The 22,761-nt window shown below is 44.3% G+C and overlaps 1 protein-coding gene across 2 annotated transcripts in view; it reads right to left on the bottom strand.

Annotated features, from left to right (window-relative positions):
- Positions 1-423: 423 nt before the first annotated feature.
- Positions 424-22,761, bottom strand: part of PTPN14 (protein tyrosine phosphatase non-receptor type 14) — a 183,451-nt gene continuing 161,113 nt past the window's right edge. For both annotated transcript variants that reach the window (XM_043923278.1, XM_043923279.1), the window contains exons 16-19: positions 19,734-19,862; positions 16,337-16,571; positions 12,824-12,987; positions 424-7,770 (exon numbers count right to left, since the gene is read on the bottom strand). In XM_043923278.1, coding sequence (XP_043779213.1) covers positions 7,642-7,770; positions 12,824-12,987; positions 16,337-16,571; positions 19,734-19,862 — 657 coding nt within the window. In that variant the 3' untranslated portion in view covers positions 424-7,641. The remainder of the gene's footprint in view (positions 7,771-12,823; positions 12,988-16,336; positions 16,572-19,733; positions 19,863-22,761) is intronic.

Below are 22,761 nucleotides of genomic sequence, written 5' to 3'. Positions count from 1 at the left end.
AAGACAAAAACAAGAGTTAGGGTTTTCTACAGCAGCCTCTGCCTATCTTTTCTCCGTCTTGACAGATGGATCTGAATAAATGACAGTGGGGTGGGGACAGCACATTCTTGGCATTTAATAAGGGTTATCACTAGCTGTGAGAAAGCTCCATTTCTAGGTTCTTCACACTCTATTTACCTAGCAATTACCCCTTTCATGTTTTGTTCTAACAATGATGACTTTGGGAAATTTCAAACTAATTCTTCAGCATGTTATACAGGAATGAAAAGTGGGTAGAAATAAATGGGCTTTAAAGAAGTTAAAAAGCAGGTTCTTCCCAGGCACATTTGCCTATGAAAATAATCCTAAAAGTAAGCAGATGGTTTCAACTAAGGCAAAACATACAGAGTACAGAAAAGATTCAACTGTTTTCTCTGAAAAAAAAAAAAAAAAAAAAAAGTTTATTGCATTTGGAAGTCAATAGATATCTTTTACAAAAAAGGTTAGAATAAAGATCTCACATTTGTAAAGGCACATATGAAACATTTTACAGCAATGACAAGGGCAGTGAGAACATAAAACAATACACAACTAGGACCAATATCTAAAGACTTTATAAAAACAGATAAGAAACAGTGCAAAAATACTGTCAAAAGTCAGTTTCATACACTTCATAACTGTGTATAAAACTGGCAAGCATAAGCTTATTTACTGATATAAAAAAAGCACATAGAATAGCATGCATAGATTTATTTAAGGCTTTTAATATTATCAAGAGAGAGTCTATAGCAAAGTAAAGTTGACATGTGAATATTAATCACTCCCCAACTCAGGGAATGTCCTATAAATGTCTCGCCCTCCCCCTCCTTACAACTAGCTTGTCGTAATGAGACTGGACTTCCATCTTGTAAGGAAGCCAGTGGACACCTCAGGGAGAAGAGCGGGTTCTCAGGATCCCAAGTCCCTACTCTGGAATGCATTTCTCACAGCAGTAATGCGATAGGTGGTTAAATGTCCAGGTCGGCCCATGCCAGCCAGCCAGCCACGTACGGCTGACTGCCCTGCAGTTCAGTTGTGTTGGATGTCAGAAGGCTTCCCTGGACTGACTCAAGAGCCTTAAGAACAAACCAGTTTCTACATTAGGGACTTGTCTGTACATCTGAAATGAGACCTATTAAATGTCAACTGGCTTGAATGATATAACAATTGACAACATATTAAAGACAAAGACCAAGGAAAACTTCAAAATACTGAATTAAGTAGCACAATTATAGTCCAGTGAAACAAAATAGATTGGCATGTTACTTGATGTAACACAGGTTATATAAGGTTACACATTTAATAGTCATCTGCATATGTAAACCCTTTTTTATCCCATTTACATATATATCCTCAAGCAAGTCAGTTGACTATTGAAGGAACAAAGGACACACACAGGAAATCATCTCTGATGAAGAGTAACCTTACTTTTGAAAGGATAAGGTTGACAGATTTTTAAAGATTCCAAACTGGCAAGAAAGTTCAGTCAAAGGAAGTTGCAGTAACATTTTACACCGTTCACGTTGGGGGCAGAAAATGGCTCTGAATTACAGCTCTCAGTTCCAAGCTGAAGGTATTTATTAGCTAACACTGCAATTCAGGGAGGTGGGCGGCCCTGAGAAATGCTGAGAACGCCAGGCACCCCTGCCCTGAGAGCCAGCCGAGCTCAACTTGAGCAGGATTCCTGAGCTGTTAGCAAAACAGTTCCACCCCAAGGCACAAAAAGACCCCAATCCAATGTTTTCAGGTTTGTCCCCAAGACCTTTGTCAGGTAAGGTGGCCTCTGAGTTTCCCTTGAGGAGGAGGTTGGGAAGAAAGGTCCCATCACAGACTGGATGAATAGCAATCCTGCCCCTCCCTAGACAGCTTTGCAGCTTGTAAAAAGTCCGCAAAGAGCCCAGAGCTTCACCCGTTTCACCTGACCGGCCAGGCTGCGTAGAAGCCACGATGAAAGGAACATGGTCTGCAGGAAGGGGCTGGAGACGATCTGACCACACGTGTCATTATGCCAAAGGCAGCCACTGGGGATCCATAGAAGGTCACCTCAAAATAAGCCTGAGAGACTGCTGCAATCTTTGTTCAAACAGGACTGATCATCGAATCCAGCTTTTCTTTCATCCCTTCTAGTCCTGAACGATAGTGTCGATCACCAAGGAGAAAGAGAGGGTGGAAGGTCGACTTCCTGGTTGCTGACAGCACCTGACTATTTTCATTCTGGTTGCTTCCATTTCCCAGATTCTATTCCTTGAAACCACACAAATGCCAGATTTTACTTTTTGAAACTATAGAAGCATGTTAAGAATTAGATTCTCTAATTTTATAATTTGGAGCGATTTTTAAAGAGTGAGTCCCTGTGACTAGATTCAACTGTTTTGTAAGGGTTGCACTAGGAGGGTAAGGAAGGAAAAGGTGTTGCTATCGAGAGCTGCTCCATAAAAGCAAATGAGAAAAGGAAAGGTCGGCACTGTCCCAAGCGCACGCGGGGTGCTCTTAGAAAGGAGGGCGACATCAGAAAAGTATTCCCACCTGTGCTCTCAAGTGAGACACCGAACTGCCATCATGTATGGACATCTTCCTGGTTCTCATGCCCTGATTACAAACACGACATGCTGGAAAGGGGGTGCGCTCCACTCTGCAGCCACCTGGGGCCCCCAGAAGAGACTCAGTCAAGATGCCCAGGAGCTGTGATGGCTCACTCCGGAGCCGTGTGGATAAGCAAAATGTTGTGCTGAAAAGGCTGCCAGCAAAGGCAGGGCCCCTAGCAAGCAAGGGGAAGGGTCTTCCTGAGCAGTGGGTCCAGGCAAGCATCAGCACCCAGAACATTCGTCAAGCTCTCCCACAAGAGCGAGGACACAGTTTAAAACAACCAGCAAGGGTGAAACCGATCTTCCCACTGCAGCGAGGTCTTGCCTAGGAGTGCCACCTCATTTCCATCCCTCTGACCTCACAGAGAAGGATAGAGTAGGAGAGACACCCCTGAATTCAAAAAATTCTTTGTGAGTCAAGAACGTTTTGACAGCAACTCCAAAGCTGATCTAAAAAGCCTTCCTCTTCCTCCCCCCATTTACAGCCCTTCTCTGGGCAAGCTCCTGGTGTTTTGGGCCAAGAATGGTCTTGATGGCCCAAAGCATGGCAGAGGGAACACAGACTTTCTAGACAGATGCTCATCATAGTCAGGCTTGCCCATCAGCTCATGCCATCCTGTCTTAAAACGTCCCTGAATTTATTTTTTAAATGGGAAGGCTGACCGAAGCTGAATAGGAACTGATGCACATCCTCCCTTTTACAGCAGCAAACAACAATAAATTATGCAGTCTCGTGACATCGATTGGATGCCAGATATTCAATGCCAGCCTCATGGACGTTTTAATAGAGAACTTTTTAGTTTGGCCTTGAGAAAGAAGATGCAACTAAAATAAGCTGGAAAAAATAAGGAAGGTAGTGAGAAGGTAAAAACACCCACCATCTGAGTTTCTAATGGAAATGCAAAAGCTCAGAGCAGGCAGGATAAAGGTTGAGTATTGGGCAAGCAGGTCATCGAGTTTCTCAGGACCCTATGAAGAATAGCGATTTTCAGGGTAATATGTATGAGTTGGCAGAATTTGACTGAATACACCTGCCCATCTCTCCCAGGAATGTTGCTGTTCCTTTCAACAGTAAGGTCTTCTGTCCCCAAATGTCTTAGAAGCTGAGGCAAAGAGAAGGACCACTCTGCTCCCTTGCTCAGAGCTCAGAAGTGTCAAACAGAATCTTAATGTCCTAGAGATTTCCACCCTGTAGGGCCAACTAGGACTATTTCAACCCTATAGGGCCAACTAGTTTGTCACCCATGAAGTTCTAGACCAATGGAAATTTTGTGCAGTCTCCATGAAAACTCCAAATTTCTCCATTAGAAAGTAGTGTTAGATGAACTGTTACTTTGCTCACAAAAAGAAATAACTAAATAAGAGCATGATAAACATCTGATAAAATCCATAGGCCATAAAACAAAACACAGCTGCAGAATAATCTTTGGTAAAACATGAGGAAGCTGAATTCCCACAAACAGCCACCTTAATAGCCCAACAGGAATCACTTGGTGCTTCTGGAAGTTTCTTAGTCTAGATGCTGCCAGTTATTCCCAACACGAAAGAGGAATGAAGGGTAGATTAACACTGATATGCCTGTGACTCAATCCCCATTCCTTGAGTCTAAGCTCCTTGGCAAACATATTAGAAGGTCCCTGTGCTTGCCCACCCCTTGACCTCAACTGATTGACAGATTCCTGCCTCCCCAAAAAAGCAGTAACTCTACCCACTTTCTCCGTTATACACACGACTGGAAATGGGGAAGAGACTTGAAAGCACATTTTGCTTTGTCACTCTGGACACCTTTGGGCCCACAGATTATGTTCCATAACCACTGGGCTGAGGCCAGCTAATACGGACTATACATCAAGAAAGAACAACAGCTGAAAACCCCCAGTCATGTGCCTGATGGCCAGCCCTGCTTATGAGAATCCAAAGTGCACTGACATCTCTGCCAAGTGTGACTCCAAGCCCCAGGAAGACAGCCCACTCACCAAGTGAGGTAAAGGCCATTGCAGCAAGGCCATAGGTTCACAGAAAGAACCCAAGGTACACACTTTCATGTTCATTAGCTCTTGAGAAAAGACATATGGCGCATTGGGATCCACACTAATCAAGGGGCAGAAACAAACTGTACATATTAGGTTGATCCAAGTGAATTTGCTGTCATTGTAAATAAAGAAAATGATCCAAATACTGGAAATTTCATATGCGTCAGCCTGGAAAAGGATAAGGAAGGTCGGTAGCTGGATCAGAGTACTGACTTACTGTAGCCACCAGTGTTTACAGAAGGAGCTGAGTGTAGGCAGGACAAAGGTTAAATGTGTCCTGGGCAGCCAATGGATAAGTCCCATGGGACCTCACCCAGCAGAGCCCACGAGGACCTTCTATCCAGGCTGACGGAGGAAGGTGCCAGAGGACCAAGGGACTTGGAGGCCAGTGACTGACTAACCACAGTCAATAGATAGTCGTGCTTCTCAATCTAGGACCACAAACGTTGTAGAAGTCAAGTTCTCTCTACTGAGGGTTCTCCAAAGTTTATTACTCAAAATAGTCCACATGGAGATGTTTTCACCTGCCCTGACCTTACTGTTCTCGCCAACTGAGGGGAGGAACTCTATTCCTTGCCTATAAAGGGACCAGCAATTGGCATCCCTGCCTAAAGCCACCAAATCCTCATCTGCTTCCCATCCAGGGAAAGAGATGTGTCTAAAGATAAATACAGCCAAAAGGCGGTGTCCCCTTAGAGCCTAAGGATTCCAGTAAAGCAGAGCAGGGTATGATCTGGCTTTGCTGGCAACCTCAGCTCAGCTCAAGGATGAAGACATCAAACTCAGCTCCCCCTGGTCCAGGGACCACAGTAAACAAGGATGAACCCTGGGTCAATACATCCAAATGAGATGGATGAAAGAAACAAGACATTTCAACCAGAAAAACTGCAAACCCAGAGGCATGAAAGTGTTGGATGGCCTTGTGGTGATATAGTATCTTTTTTTTCCCCCTTCATTTTTTATTTTCTCCCCACTGCAGCAACAGACCCCGGCAGCTCCAGCTTCAGACTTGATATGTCGTCAGGAACTCATTCCAAAAGCTCTAACTAGATAACTAATTTAATACACTTTGCTTCAAGGTTTATTCCGTGGCTTGCTTCCCAGATATAAAGCATCTCTGGGCAATTATGATGCAGATGCCACTGAAAGGACTTTAAATGGCTGCTGCTAATTTAACAGGAGATAGGTTGGCACTTACTGGAGATGCGCAAAGGAATGTAAAATGGGCTCAAGGACCAAAAGCATTTGTTTTTAAAAACAAAATACGGGGAATCACTTTTAAATGTTTTCCTTTGGGTTTCAATATAAACTCTGGCTAGGAAGTTGGATACCGAGCCTACTTCTCTACATTTTGTGCGTTCATGAATATTCCCTCAGCTCGAAGCGGCAACAGTGAGTGAGCTGAAATGAGGGCCAAGAGTGAAGGGCTCAAAGAGACTGCACATCTACTCGCTGCCCACATGAGACATCAACAGTGGCCACGCAGGGCGCTGAGATAGGAAAGAGGAATGCCGATGTGGTTCATCAAACAATAAGCCAGTAACTGCAGACCAACCGTTAAAACATCCCTAACGGCAGAGTATCCCAAGGATAGAAAGTCTCTAAGGAAAAGGAAACAAGTACCTCTCTGCCTGCTGATGATCCATGTTCTAAGCATCTCCTTGCGAGAGTTATGAGCTCTGATCCACTGAAAATACATGTCATCCTAGTGGTTTTCCTTTTTCAGATCATTCAGCAAAATTCCAGACCCTAGGGGGCTCAGTAGAAGCTCTACTCCTGACTGATTCTTCAGTCCTTGGAGGAGAAGGGAAGAGACCGGCCCTTGCCAGATACTCTGGGTCCAAATACAGACTCAGGTGTGAAACTGAGTCTGGCCAGGTGTGAAACCGAGTTGATTCACACTCCAAAGAAGCCCATCGGGAATCAGCTTCCACACCCGTCTACTGTGTGGTGACTGGAAATCACAAAGGCGCACTCCTTCTGGTGGGTTGGATGCCATTCTTTCCTTCTATTTACAGCTCAGGAGGTGCGGGGGAAAAAAGGTAGCAGAGGAAGAACACATCATGGAATACCCACAAAGGTCAATCTTAAGAACAAAGCCACAAATGAAAAGTTGTACCAAGAAAAGGCAGATGACAGAGAGAAGAATTCCCCAAAATCAGCAAGAGGGAAAGCATCCGAACACGCTCTATTGTGTACTAACCTATGAAGTTCAGGACGGTGACCAGTGAACCAAGGTTGTTGTAGTTTGGTCACTCAGCCATGTCTGACTCTTTGTGACCCCATGGACTGTAGCCCACCAGGCTCCTCTGCCCATGAGATTCTCCAGGCAAGAATACTAGAGTGGGCTGTCATTCCCTCCTCCAGGGGATCTTCCCCACCCAGGGATCAAACCCGTGTGTCTCTCATGTCTCCGGCATTGGCAGGCAGGTTCTTTACCAGTAGGGCCACCTGGGAAGCCCCCATCAAGCTGCAGGAACCCCCAATATAAGAGAAGAGTGTTGTTTTCCCCCTTCAGAAATAGGATCTTAGTGCTTTATATTTTAGGATGCACTCATTTTCTTGCCATCTTTGATTTGGATATGAGCAATTAGGCTGATGAATTTCAGAGTTGGTCACAAATCTGGCTGCAACTTCACTAGAGATGTGTTCCCTTCTGCCTCTGACCCCCCAAGGATGCACCAGGCAACCCTCCCTCCCTACGGCCCTATTTACACTGCAGATCAGTCAAAATGTGGTTCAAATGAAAAGGACTATATTATTGTGAAAACTGCCTTAGGATGATTCACAAAAGTTATCCCAAAGGAGGAAAAAATAAATTATCTCATATAAAATAGTACACGATGTTTGTGAGTGATCTTGGCTCCCGCCTTCAGGGAGTCCGTGGCCTGCCTGCTCTGGCCATCTGCGCCCTGCTGGGAAACAGATGTTGTCTGGAGGTGTTTCCCCATCCGCGAGATGGAGCTGGGTCCCTCTTCTGGGAACTGACGTCGGGGATGCGGGGGTTAAATGAGTCTGGAGTTTTGGAGAAACTGGATGAGGACCTGGTAGACAAACTTGTACTGAGCGATGGTCTGGATCATAAACATTCTTTGCTCCCTGAGGAGCCTCAGCATCATCGGTACTTCCACCTTCTGCAAGAAAAGAAAAGATGCTGAGATGGTGGGGGGCTTCCCTTGGGTCATTTCTCATTCCCTTACCTGGAATGAGGAATGTATTTACTCGCAGCCCCTGGACAGGTACGGGAGGAAACCAAAGACAGCCCCCTCTCGGTTACCCCCATCAAAGACCATGCCTACAGCTGGAGAAGCTGGTTGTCCCGCACCACTGGTGTGATTTTAAATACAGATCAGTCTGTTAGAGAAGACAACGAAGCTGGAGTTAATCCCAAATGGTTCCTCTCAGGGCTACCATGGCCCAATGGGAGGATTTAAGCCACTTATGGGTCTTCATTTCTTCCTCTGTGATGTCAGGATACCGATGCTTTCCTTTAATGCCATGTAGCCTTGGCCCCAGTGATGGTTCCTCGGCAATAACATGGGGTGATAAACCATACCCACCTCACAGGATCAAATGAAGAAATGCATGTAAAGCATTTAGCACAGTGTCTGGCACACAAAAGCTCTCGATAAAGACTATATTCAGTGTCTCAGTATTAGTGAAATAAGAACACCCGTGCCCATCCTGCTATCTCGCAGGACCTCGGGTATAACCATGTGAGATAATTTATGTGTAAACCTTTAAAATGTCAAAGCACAGTCTCTGGACACCAGTCATGTTTGGAGTGATAGCCTTTAACTGACAACATCTTGAGCGTTCAATGAGATTGCCTACATGTAAATTCTTTGAGTATCTCCAATGGGAATGGATGAAGATGAGGGGTCACCGGTGCCCTGGTGTGCTTCCCACCTGCCACTTCCCTCCTCCTGGACCAGCTGGGGCAGAAGCACCACGGAGTCCATGTGCCATCACACCCTTGGCACACGTCCCCCCTGTTCTGGGAGCCCTTAGTCCAGGGAAGCGACCACACCCAGGAAATTACCAAGGACTGAGCAAGCATCGAAAACAGAATAATAAAAACTCAGTCATATATGTCTTCTCTTCCTTTACTGTCAAAAGTCATTTCAGCTATTTCCAAATTTTGTGTAGCTACAATACCACACATGCCGTCCTATTTTGTTGAGCTTCTCCACAATGAGTTAAGTAACACGCACCACAGATTTAAAAGGGACAAGTGCCTGGTAGGAAGGAAAGAGAAGAAGGCACGTGAATCCTCAAACTATTAGTCAAAATACAGAGCCTAGACCATAAGCTTCTGATGGTAACTAGCGGGTCTGTGTCTAAACTATATTCCAAGGTGACTGACATGATATCCAACACAGAGCACCTATCACAGACAATTAACATAATGCATGATGAGCCTTGCTCTGTGGCGGGCCCTGAATATAAGGATAGAATAAGACTGTTTCTACCTCGTGCCCATCAAAGGCTTTGATGAGAGAGGCAGAGTCATATAGGAGCCAGGAGTTCATCTCCCCATGCCTCAGTTTATCTTTGTTAGATGCAGGTTCTAACAGGGATTCTCTAGGCAAGAATACTGGAGTGGGCTTCCATGCCCTCTGTGGGGTCACAGAGAGTTAGACGTGACTCAAGGACTCAGCAAGCACTAGTAGGACCTCTCTCGTAAGGCCACGGGAAAGGCTACGAGCTGCAAGGCTCATGAAACAGTGTTAGTACACGCACAAGGGCTCAGATGCTCCAGCTGTGTCAGACTCTTTGGGACCCCATGGACTGTAGCCCACCAGGCTCCCTCTGGCCATGAGATTCTCCAGGTAAGAATGCTGGAGTGGGTTGCCATGTTCTTCCCAGGGATCTGACCAACCCAAGGACTGAACCCAAGTCTCCTGCACTGCAGGCAGACTCTTGACTGCTGAGTCACCAGGGCAGTCCCAGCGTTGGCACATGGTAAATGCTAAACACATGTTAGTTGTGGTTATTATAACATTCTCATTCCCCTCGTCATCACCACCACCGCCTTCATCATCTCCACCGCCCTCTCCAGCATCTGTGTTACCTCCCCCACCCCCACCACCACCTCCTTCACGTCCACCTTCTCCTCCGACCCCACCACCACCTCCTCCAGCTTCCCCACCTCTGTCATCACCACTGTCATCATGATCACTGCCACCTCCATAACCTGTGAGACTCAGCCCCCGAGGCTCACTCAAGCGTGGTGTGCTAGCTGATATGGGGCTGTTTGGAGATAAGACAAAGGTTTCTCCTGGTCCTCAATGAAATCCTTCAACTTGCCTTGAAGATTCACTCCCACAGGCTCTGCTGTCCACTGTCCCTAACTCGAGGAATCAGGAGGCCATTGATGCTTTCTCCACCGTGCTTAGGAGACATTTTCTCCCCCTACTCTATGAACGGGGGAGGAGGGGGTAACCGATTCAGAGAAGCAGCAAGATCAAGACATCTTGCTATGTGGCTAGTGAGAACCTGACCTTTTGTAATTTAGCTGATCTGGGACAGGCAGCCAGGAGAGAGTATCACAAACCATGAAAACGGTGCATTCTGGAGGAAAAAAATGTGTGGGCATTGAAATGTTATAGCTGACATTCGGTGACCAAAAGCAATGGGACACACAGAAGCTTCTCAGGGCAGCCCCAGAGAATCCCCTCCGGTTCCTACCTCACAGCTACCCAACTTCACAGTAAGGATCTTCGCTCTGATAAAAAGCATTTTACCGACAAAATTAAAACTCTATGGATTACAGACTAAAACATAAAGTATCCGAGATCAAGAAGACAGGCAAAGAAGATGGGAAAGTTTCAACAGGAGAAAAATGGGACACCCGATTTTATACTGATTTAGCAAAACCTTTTGTTTAAAAAACAAAGCAACATGGTCCCACTCCTAAAATAAGGGTTTGAATTTTACTAGACAGGCCTGAAGCAGAACAAGTAGAGAACTTTTTTCTCCCTAGCCATCTACCAATAGCAGTTATGGGAAACAGCACTGATAAGGCTGGCTATATTTGTGCTAGGGGAAGGGAAGTGAGAAATATGAGTCATCTTGCTATCTTGGAATATCAATGGGAACAGAAGTCCTTTTTGGACTGACCGCGCGTTCCAGTAAAGAATGTTCTGGCATGCAACTGGGCATTGAGGAAATCCGCTATGTCTGGAAAAACCCCGTGGAGAGTCTAATCACCCCAAGCCTTCACCAAGTCCACACTGGGTGCTCGTGGCCAAATCCCTCGCTCTGCACCACGCTGGCTCTGACACATGCTATTTGTGCTCCCCTGGGCCAATGACATCTGGTGATCAATGAGCCCTCATGTCGTTGCATTACTGAGGCTTAGTCTTTGATGGGTCTCCAAAGAGCGCTCAGCACAGAGCGATCCTTCATGTCAGACAAGACAGAGAAAATAGCTTCTCAAGTTGAAAAGGAGGAAAGGGGAGCACAGGAGGGTACGTGGGGAATGGAGAAAAGAAGGGGAGTTTGTCAAAGAAACTGATATGAGGACAAGATCTCTAAGTGGGTCCAGAGGGGACCATGAAGCCCTTTCTCCTCCCCAGGAACCCACTGGTGCCCCCAGGGGCGCTGGGATACGCTGCAGCCACATGTACCCCATTTCCACTGTCTCTCAATCCATCTTCCCAGCACTGAGTGGGTCTGGGACTTAGTGGGAAGCCATCACTCTAATAGAAACTCCTAGAGACTTCTAGTAGTGACAGGGAAGCAAACAACCCAGAAATCGTCCGTGAGAAAAAAGGATAAAAACTCACAGAAGACGATGAGATTTCTGTGATGTAGACTCAACTGATTCTGTGATGGGCATTTCGTTCCCCAACAGAATGTTTGTTTGTTTGAACAATAGGCCACATTGATAGAACCCCTCTTCTACTTTTTAGCAGCACAAACATTCATACGTACAGGCTGAAAGTTTCCAAAATTAACTTTTTATAGGCAGGGAACTTAAAACATCCTTTGAACATGTTTAAACTCAGCATTGACTGTTTTCCTAGAAGTTTCAATATAATAAATTTCATGGGGCAATATTTAATCTGATTTTTCAAACCACTGATGCTACTGAGCAAATACATATATTGTTGGATAAATTCCTTCACAGAACGTGCATGATAACATCTCCTGATTTTAAAACTACCATTTCAAAAGTCTCCTTCGATTCACCAAGTTATACAATTTGGAAATTGAACAAGAACCAAAGTGACACTCGGCGTTTGGAGGCAGTGTGAAGACAAGAAATAATTCAGGGCCAGGAAGTGAAGCACCTCATTTCAAACCTTGGCACCAGTGCTTAAGAGCCACCTGGCCCTGGGCAAGTCATTCGATTGTTTCTGGCCCTGGTATCGTCATCTCTAAAATCAGAAAACTGACACAAGCTGCTATGAAGAATCCAACTAAGAAAAAAAAAAAAGTGAAAGCCATTTAAAACCCCTACAGCCTCATGAGAACAGAAGGCAGATGAACTGGTCTTTAGCCTTTGATTGCTATTTTCTCATCTCCACAAAATCAAAAGTCCCTCAGTGTAACTCTCTGACCTACAGCAAGAAGGGAATGCCACGCACCGTGTGGGCACAAATATGGATAGCCACAGCCCGCAACTAGCGGGAAAGAGCTGGACGCGTCTAGCCCTCAGGTTATCCACCCAGCTCTGCTACACACCATTGCCAACCTAGACAAGAGCAAACAGCCTCCTCAATGAAACTCCCTCTGAAGAATGAAACATGTTTTTAAAGTATGCACGTTTTCACGGAGGAGTTAAGCCAAAATACATCCCAGAAACGCTTAAGACTCCTCTAAACTATATGGACTGAATAACCCACCATAGAGAATTACCCACAATAAAAGCAGACCTTCTACAAAAAACACTGCAGACTTTTCCAAGTCGATGCCAGTGAAGATCAGATTTTCTAAATGTTTCCTTTCTTACACTTTCAACTCTTCTTCTATATTATTTGGGTCTCTACACAGAGCAATGAAAGGGAAAACAGATAAGGAAGGTTGTAAATGTCAGAGTCCAAGTGGGAATCACGGGTCTGGAAAACTCCCGTCAAGAGAGGAAGCTAAGCAGTGGAAATGGAAGGGCACAGGTAAAAGGGTGGCCGTGGTGTAGACTGGCCCCCAAGGGGGACGATTCCGAAGCCCAGAGAGACTTACTTCATTATGCTCCAGGCAGTAGATCATCAGCTCGGAAAGAATGACCACGCCGGTCCTGCCCACCCCAGCACTGCAGTGGACCACAATCGGCGGGTGCAGGTTCTTGGTGCCTTCTAGCATGCTGTTGGTGTGGCGACGGACTGACTGGATCTCCTCCAAGTAGGCTGCAAGACAAGATGCAAATCTCGTCACTGAAGTTCTCCATGGCTTTGCATACAAGTGGGGGGGGGCGGGGGAATGACAGGGATTTTTTTTTTTTTAAGTGACAATAATTTACAGTTCTTACAAGACACTAATTATTTGGCTGGTACCCACTGTACAGTCCTGGATCCAGAAAGGACCAGCTGGGAGTCAATTAGTCCATGGGAGAATTTGTTCTTTAAATTAAATAGTTCTTTTTTAAAAATTAAATTCTGTTTTCCCCTCTGCAAATCCCAAAGTCCCCCAAGCAGATGAGTCTCGACATTACTTACAGCAATTCCTACTATTAACAGACTGGGATCAGAACACCAGTTAGGTCCCCTTGAAACGCCCGCCTGTCAGAGCCAATTTCTGGTGGGAAGAGCATCCATCTGCCCTTCCTTCCTTCCCTTCACTGAACGAGTGAACATCAGCTGAGGCTTGACTCCATTTTCAGACTTTAAAATAGACTTTGGGGAGCCTGGTTTTCAGCTTGGATCCCCTGTGGTTACGTGAGTAGCTCAAGGTAATGGCCCCCCCTTTCCTGGGGGCAATGTGTGGGTTGGGGGGGGGTGTGCCACCTCCCTCTTTGCTTCCAACATCTGCCTGGCCCCGCAGGGCTATGCAAGGGACTGTTTAATATTCCAATTGGTCACAAATGAAAAATTAGTCAATCTAAACCTTAAAGACTTTTTTTTTCATGATCACAAAAAAAGGGAAAAGAATAATTGCAATCCTCATACACTCTAAGAATCAGAAAAAATCAATTAGTAGTTGAGATTTTATAGTTCAGGGGAGAAGCAGATTTGAAGGTTCTTGATGCTCAGAAAATCTCGTTCCAGTACAGCAGTGTAAAATCAGAGGAGAAAAATTCAGACTGCTAAAGAGAAAAAAACTGCATTCAAACCATTCTGATAATGTAAGAGCACCAGTTTATACACAATGACTAAGAACTGTTTTCCTTTATAACCTTATTTAATTAGTAATCTGAAGTAGTTTTACCCAAATGAACGTTTACTACCATCAGTGATGTAAAATGAGACAGAACAAAACAAGATGGAAGGCAATCTGAGGTGACTACATAAAGTAGTTGCTATTTGTACCAACATGAGCTAAATACTGAGCATGGAATCCCCTTCACAATTGTTCCCCCCAGAGATATTAGGTGATAAACGTTCTCTGATGGCAGACAATGTTCACATACAAGAGACAAGGTTTTTCTTGTGTTAAATTTAAGGAGAGAAGTGAAAAGAATATTGATCAATAAAACAGATGCCACTATCACATGGAATGTCATGAAACACAGAGAAATTAGATTTCAATGAATTCTTTCTCCAACAATCATATTAATAAAGTTTCTTGAGCTGTAACTCAGTGAAGACCTCTGGACGCTGGAAGACAGTTTGACCCAGTTCCTCTGCATCCAGGCAATCTAATTTAAACACAAACAAAAATCTCTTAAAATTCTTAATGACCTAAAGAGCCATCATTTCTAAGACCCTGCTCAGCACACTTGTCCTGAGTTTTTTAGAAAGGTAAATTAATTAATACTATTTAAATTTTTTCTCTATTTTTTTTCAGTAATTTAGATTCACCTTTCTTAAACTGGCTCAGATTTAAAAGATTTGATTATGATTTTAGCCATCTTATAAACTCAGTCTTTTATCAGAGCTGTTAGTCAATCATCTGATGGATTTACTTTTATTGCTTCCAATTTCTAAGTCTTGCTTCTAATAGCAATTAGCAAAAGATTACCAAAAAAGAATAAAAAGCACACTGTTACAAAGAATGAAAATTCTGCAGAGGTCACCATGCTCCTTATTAATATTTTGGGCTATAGGTAACTGTCAGGCCTCAGGCAAACCGCTAACCCACTCTAGATCTTGTTCTAGGTCCTCTGAGTCCAATCATCTTTCTTACTTTCAGTGTCCAACTCCTCAAGAACCATCAGCACATCAATGGGAAATGAAATACCCGCATCATAATCTTTCTAGTTGGACTTGTGAAATCGTACTTTTAGGTTTTTGAAAACTTATTCTCACTTCTCTTCCCCACCCCTCCTATTCTAAATGAGTTACCAAAATGAAAATCAAGGTTTTGACATTCAACATCCTCCCTTTGTGGTGGTCAGGGGTCCTCTGCCAGCTGGTGAATCGACAACTCAGCAGGTATATAATCAATAATCTGCAGGGCACCCTCGGGCCTCCTTTCTAGCTGGAAGGAGGAAGCAGTGGGCTTTCCCACAAGTGCAGGATGCTTAGGAAAGTCTGTGGAAAGGAAGGAGTGTGCTACAGCAAGCACCAGAAGCATCAGATCTCACCCCGGCCTGTGATCACGGGCCTGCCTTCATCAGAAGACCGAGAGAGCCTTTAAAACAAAGACTGTTTCATCTCTGCATGCTAAGAGCCTGATTCAGTGTCTGGCATGTGGTGGACACACACCCAGTTGCTGGCCTTTCAAATAGCTACTGCAGACAATCTGGATGAATTCGTTTCCAAGATGATCGTAACTTGAAAAATATACATAGATGAATGAATTTGAAAATGACAGTTTCAAACACTACAGGTTTATTTCAATAATTCTCTATTAGTTAGCCACCTATCTTTAATCACAGGTATGAGAAACTACTGATGGGGATTTGCTGCTGGAGGAAATGCAGGGCTTCTGAGATATAAATCTTCCTGAGAAATTTTTAAAGTCTTTTTTTTCCCTTTATTGCTCTGTGTTTTTTTTATTGTGGTAAAATATATTTAATGCATAACATAAAACATACCATTTTAATCATTCTAAAAGTACGTAACATTAAGTATACAGTGACAATAAGTATAATCAGTGTTCTGCAAACATCACCACTATCCACTTAGAGACCTTTTCTGTGGTCGCAAACAGAAACTTTGTATCTATCAAACTGTAACTTCCTATTCCTCTTCCCCCTAGCTCCTAGTAACCTCTATTATACTATCTCTATGAAGTTGCCTATTCTGGGAAACTCAACATGAGTGGAATCACACAGCATTTATCCTTTTGTATCTGGCTTATTTTATTTAGCATAATGTTTCCAAGGTTTAAGGATGCGATATGTATCAGGATAGGTATAGAAGGTCTAAATCAAGGTAGAACCAATTAGTTTACCTTTAGCTCACTGCATCAATGGTTAAGAGAATATAAGTATTAATCTTCTCTGCTCTACACATACTATCTAAAGTACTATATACTTCAATGTTACAATACTTTCACCACCTAAGAGAAAGTATCCTCTCTTTTCACTTCACCTCCAACTGATAAGACCATATACGCTGTTGGTAAAACTCCAACTGACAAGCAAAAACTTACACAGAAATCCTTGGACATCCTCTGGGCAGCCGTGGTCTGGCCAGTCAGTATATTGCAAATGCCACACGGTCCTTTCTTGCCCGGACAGAAGGTGCTTGACCTTCAAGCCTGTGGTTGCATAGCAACCAGAATCTGTTCGGAACTTTGTGGTGACCTTGAACTTGCCATAGGTGGCTGAGCTGTGTTTGGAACCCAGTTTGGGCCAGTATCGGTGGCTCTTGGTTCGTCCGCCTTCCTGAATCACACAGAGAAACAAAATTGGACAGGAGTCAAGGGAAGCTCTTATCCTCTTAGTTTTAAAATCTGAGGACCGCAGAAAACCTGAATGACTTCTAAGTCACTGACTCAGTAACATCATGCAGTGTCTCCTACAGAGCAGATTTCACACATTTTAGCTAAGGCCAGTAATAAGATGTACCATGCAGTTATATCAATGGAAAAATGTAAAGATTCCCAACCCGGCTGCAGCTGAATGTTAGAGAGAGGAGCCAGAGTAAGGACGAGCCAGAGATGAGAACATGCTAGGTACTGTGAGAAGTGCAGGGAGGCTTCAGTGTGGATGGCAGAGAGGAGGTTAGTTAGAAAGGGCTTGTGGTCCATGGTAGGGAGTAGGGATTTGATGCCATGGACAGTGGGAAGCCATCCGAAGGTGATGAAGTGACCTTAAGCAGAAGAGTGAGAGATCTCAATCATCATTCTAAGTCACTTCAGTCACATCCAACTCTTTGTGACCCTATGGGCTGTAGCCCGCCAGGCTCCTCTGTCCATGGGATTCTCCAGGCAAGAATATTGGAGTGGGTTGCCATGCCCTTCTCCAGGGGATCTTCCCGACCCAGGGATTGAACCCATGGCTCCTATGTCTCCTGAACTGGCAGGTGGATTCTTTACCACTAGGCCACCTGGGAAGCTCCCATTCTAGGTCATGCTTCTCATTTCACATGCCTGACCCCAGGTACTACTCTCTGTTATCCCCACCAACCAGGGACACTGCCTCTATCATCTGGTGCCAATCTCCTTTTTTTTCCCCCATCCTGATTCATTTGTTTTAGTCCCATTCCAACTGAAGCAGAGGGGAAAACTGACTCTACCCCTGTTTGCTCTCTCTTAATTTTATCATCTTTTCTGGGGATATGCATTCTCAGCCATTTACAAAAACAGGGTCTGTTTTAAAGTTTTGCAGAATTTTGACATCACAGGGGTGGGAGCGGGGGTGGATGAGCTGGTGGCTTACAAGGGGACCCAGGGGACTTTCCTGGTGGTCCAGTGGTTAAGACTCAGTGCTTTCAATGCAGGAGGCACAGGTCTGATCCCTGGTCCGGGAACTAAGATCCTTCATGACACATGGTGCGGCCAAAAAAAATTTTTTTAATGAAAAATTTTTAAAAATAAAAATAAAGAAGGGTACCTAGGGCAGGAAGTGGGTGGAGAGAGAGGGGAGAGGCCCAGCATACAAGGCAGGGGGGAGTGAGCCGCAAGTGGTGGTTGGTCTGCTCACAAAGCAACACATCTTCAGGGACCCAAGTAGTCCTGCCCTGACTCTTTTGGTTGAATTGAGTCTTCTTAAATTTGAAGCACACCTGCCTCTTTTATTGAACCATCCTGTGAAAGAGCATTTACCGGAGGCCTTTACATAACTTGCTGAGTACCCACATCAACTTGGAGAAGGAAATGGCAACCTGCTCCAGTATTCTTGCCTGGGAAATCCCATGGACAGAGGCACCTGGGGGACTACAGTCCTTGGGGTTGCAAAGAGTCCAACACGTCTCAGCACCAGCAACCTACATCAACTGCAGATTTCAAGAGACAGTAAGCCTCTGGCTGCTTCAGAGATCACTGGACTTTGTTCCTAAGGCTTCCTGTCACTCAAGTTTCAGCTCAAATGTAGCCTCCTGAGGGGCCTGGGCTGCCATCTAACCTAAAGTAGCCCGGCAGTCACCCTCCAGCCCATTACTGGTTTCACAGCACTCACCACTATCTGAGCTGACTTTACTGATTCCCTTTTCATGGTAAATCGCACTAGGATGTAAGCTCCCTGGGGACAAGGATCACACCTGCTGTGTTTACCACCTTGTTCCTGCCTGGGGTCAGCACAGAGGGCAAGGACATTGTTTTCAATGGAATGAATCCCTTCTAGGGATGTAATTCAATAGGGTGATAAAACTAGAGGCTTTAAGGAGCATTTACTCCCTGAGGGGACAGAAGGTCAGCCTAGAGAAATACAGCTGGCCTGAAAGGGCCCAAAGTCCTTTCATCACTACCTTCTAATGGGCTGTTCTGGAAAGCATCTGCTCAGAAGAGTCAATGAAAGGAATATGACTCGTTTTTCACTTCCTTCTGTTTCCTATCCTTTAAAACTTGTTAGGAAATGGGTATACAATAACATGCTGTGATGTGCTTAGTCAGTCAGTCATGTCTGACTCTTTGCGACCCCATGAGTTGTAGCCTGCCAGGCTTCTCTGTCCATGGGATTCTCCAGGTAAGAATACTGGGGTGGATTGCATGCCCTCCCCCCAGGGATCTTCCCAACCCAGGAATCGAACCCAAGTCTCCGACAGGGCAGGCGGATTCTTTACTATCTGAACCACCAGGGAAGCATGTGATACATGGTTAAAAAAAAAACAAAACCCAAACACCCAGATGAAGCCTAACCCTTAAATGACTTCAAAACATAAGGTAAAATTTAATGGAGGGAACCAAAGGAAGTGGTCTAAAACAAAAAAAATTTAGACTGTGACAAGAGAAGAAACACAAAACGTCTTTCCCTAAAGACAACAGGCTCTGAGTGAATTGCTAGATGGACTGGGGGTATATGCCAGTTTTGGCAGCACCACATAGACTTCTTCAGTTACAATGGAAAAACTATGTTTGACTTGGCAAAGGAAGAAAAAGGTTTTTTTTTTTCTCTCTCCTCAAAGAATAGAGGCCTCCTCTACAGAAATAACAGCTTCTGGTCTTTTTTCAGCTGATAAACAGGAGAGCCTGTGAGCTGCCATGCCCTGGGTGTGGGAATATATGCCGAGTTACTAGGAGCTCCCCCAAAGTTCTCAGACTCCAATGGAAAGACCATTGCTTTGTTGGGCACAACAAAAGTGAGCTGGCTGGACTGAAGTCCGGTTCTTTTTTGTTTGTTTGTTTGTTTGTTTGTTTAATTGTAGTACATGGCGATTCAAGGAAAAGAGTTAAAAGCTGGATCAAAATGGGACCTAACAATAAATCATCTTAACAAAACAAACCTATATAAAAATAAGGAGAGAAAAGAGATGCGCGTCAGAGAGAAAAGGATTTGCAGAGAAGCGATGCTGGAAAGAGGACAGCGCAGTGGAGTCACCGACACAAAGCTCACCTTCCGGCCACTCCCTCCCCCGGGGACAGATGGCGGGGTGCCCATTCCGCTTACCTCCTCTGCAGTGACCATGGCGATCACGTTCGCTCCCTGCTCCCACACCATCTGCCAGAAGTCGTGGCATGTGTGTGGCAGGGGCCCCTGAGTGGCGATGTAGTGCCATTCTGCCCCACCGACCACCACCTGGAAGCCAAGGGAAGCATCAGTGAATGAACCCCAAATCCAGGACAGAATTCCATGCGGACCACAGGTCCTTTTGCAGCCACCTGAAAACCCTGGATAACATTTTTAGGTCCACTGTGTTAGTGCCATTATCAACAGCCCTGAGACCAGGAGTGGCTAGCGACACAGTTTCACATGAAAACATTATGTCACTCAAGCTTATCAAAATATACCTCATGGGTTTTGGTCTTCAACCCACAGTAATTATGTACAAATCAGTGCATATTAAAAACACACACATACACACACACACACACACACACACATATCCACATGTATAATATTATATGAATATATATGTGTATAATCTAACAATTTTTACAGATATAATAGTTATGTTTCCAATATGCAATGTATTGATAACTACCATTCTTTTCTCCTTTTTATAGTCTATCCATGAAAAAAAAAAAGCCAAAAAAAAAAAAAACCCACAAACTCTTTTTTTACTAAATTGGTTTCATACTCCACTACCATATTGTGGTCCATGGTCTGAGAAACAGTACTCTGTGGCATCCTTTTAAATAATAGAAAAGTCTACCATGGCATAACACCCCTTTGGAATAACAATGTCCTTCTACCACTGCCCTGATAGGAAGTGTGTGTAAACCTCTGTTGTACCTGCTGCTCTGTGCCTTATACAGGAAAGGTGTTATGAATGCACAGAAGCCAACAGTACTTGATATTTCATCACCACCTTCCCCTTTTGCAGTATCATAGTGTCCAACTGAACTCTGGAATCCTGAGATGGTTTGGGATAATAAAATCATCACCCTACACAGCTCAGGGTGACCTTAGTGAGAAATGGAGTATTTCCTGCCATATCAGTAAACAAAGGATATCACAGTCACCACCAGCACGGATGATGAGCTGGTGAGCCCTGAGGGGACCCAGGAAGGAAAGAACACCTGCCCTCTAGCAGCCACTCCCCATGGTGAGCCCCCAGGGAGCTCAGGTGATGAAAAGACCATGCTGGCCCCAGATAGCTGAGGTGCGTATCAAAGGAATGATTTCAGTGAGCCCAGACTCTTGCATCTTCCCATACACAGAGAAGTGCTGAATTCCTTAACTTGGGTTATACGGTTTTCTTTAATTAACAATAATCTTAAAAAAAAAAAATAATAATCTTCTGATGTTCTGACTACCCGCCCTTTGTGTTGTTGCAAAACTTCTATATAACCTACCTAGCTCCTCCCCTCACCCCTGGGGAGCAATTCTCTCAGGTTCACTTGAGATGCTGTCTCCTTGGCTTTAAATCCTGAAAAATCCCCACCAAATAAAGCATAACTCTCAACTTTTAGGTTGTGAATATTTTTCAAGCCCACATTTGGAGGATAATTTTGCAGCGATAAATATCAGCAGTGGAGACTTATCAATAAAAAGGCATGCCCCAAGTGTGGGAGGTGATGCCAGCACGGGGAAACGGGGGCCTTTGGAGGGACTCTTTCTGGGTATCCCTTCATTCCTGTGCCTTGATATTGCCAACTCAGGCTTCCTTACACATTCACTGGTGTGGCTCTCAAGATAGCTTTAGGGGTAATGGAGTGATCACTGTTTGCAACTTTTTCTCTCATTTGTTTTATGAAACTATATACTAACTTGATTCAAACAAAAACCATGTCAGTTGTTATCTCGTTACACAAGACACGCTTAGGTCAATGCCGGCAAGCAAAATCCATTTTCTGAGTACCGGTGGGGGATGACACTCATGTATCTGCTGGCTGGCTAGGGATTTGGCTTTTCTGTGGAATCATGCTTTTAAACATTATCCTCTCCGGCACCCAACATATAGGAGCCATAAATACTTCCAGAGTATGCTGCTGCCTGGGGCCTTTCAGCATATTCCCAAGTATTGACAGGAGGGTATTAAAAGCTGCATTAAAAACACAACCGCCAATGCTACTGAGGTAGGTTTCACAGATGTGATTTCACCTCTGGAGCAAACAAATCTCTGTTCTGTGTTAATGGCTGCTTGGAATCCAGGGAGGAAACACTGGCAAGATATACAACTATATTCCAAAAAACAAGGACAAGTTCTTGCAAGCTCTCTGGGTCTATTAAACGCACCCATGTCTAACCCAGATCCACAAGATGAAATGTGGGCCTCAGAGAATATGGAGGAAGGCACGTTTCTGTTAACAATGCCCGATGGGCACAGCCCATGCAGACTGACAGCTTTTTCCAGAGGGTAGATGGAAAACGGGAGGACGATTTGGCCAAAAGAAGATAGTATATTACAGCTGTGGAAGATTTTCAGAGATACTCTAGCAAGAAGCAGCTGTGCGATCCGCATCTTTGAGTCCATTTTTTCAGTCATTGTTTTGTTATCTAAATTCAGCCCAGGAAACTCACCACTGTCAGCTTCCTTCAGAGTTCTATGGGGCTCAGTTTTTTTTTTTTTTTAATTGTTTTAGTTTATTCACTGTTTTTTTATTGCATTATTATTGTTTTGAGAGTTCTCACTCTCAAAAATATGAGTAAAATACACAATTATGTTCCATGAGAGTTATGCCATCCTATTTCTTTGGACAGGACTTTCTGACATTAAAAAAAAAAAAAAAAAAACAACTCTATGATGACCTAGAAGAGTGGAATGGGAGGGTAGCTCGAGAGAGAGGGGATATATGTACACATATGGCTGATCCATAGTGTTATACAGCAGAAACTCACACATCATAAAGCAATTATATTCCAATAGAAAAATATGTGGTTCTCTATGCTCAGTGAACAAAAACACCATACCAACAGTGGTACAGTTTCCACATTCTGCATCAAAGCTGTTTGAACTGATACACAGGCCAACAACTGGCTGTATTTTAGAGGCTCAAAGGAACCTACCTATGATTTGGCTACAGTTGAAAAT

This window comes from Cervus elaphus, chromosome 14 (assembly GCF_910594005.1).
Source record: "Cervus elaphus chromosome 14, mCerEla1.1, whole genome shotgun sequence".
NCBI classification, from domain to species: Eukaryota; Metazoa; Chordata; class Mammalia; order Artiodactyla; family Cervidae; genus Cervus; species Cervus elaphus.
The sequence above is the reverse complement of the archived record's forward strand: the minus strand, read 5'-3'. Positions and strand labels throughout refer to the sequence as shown.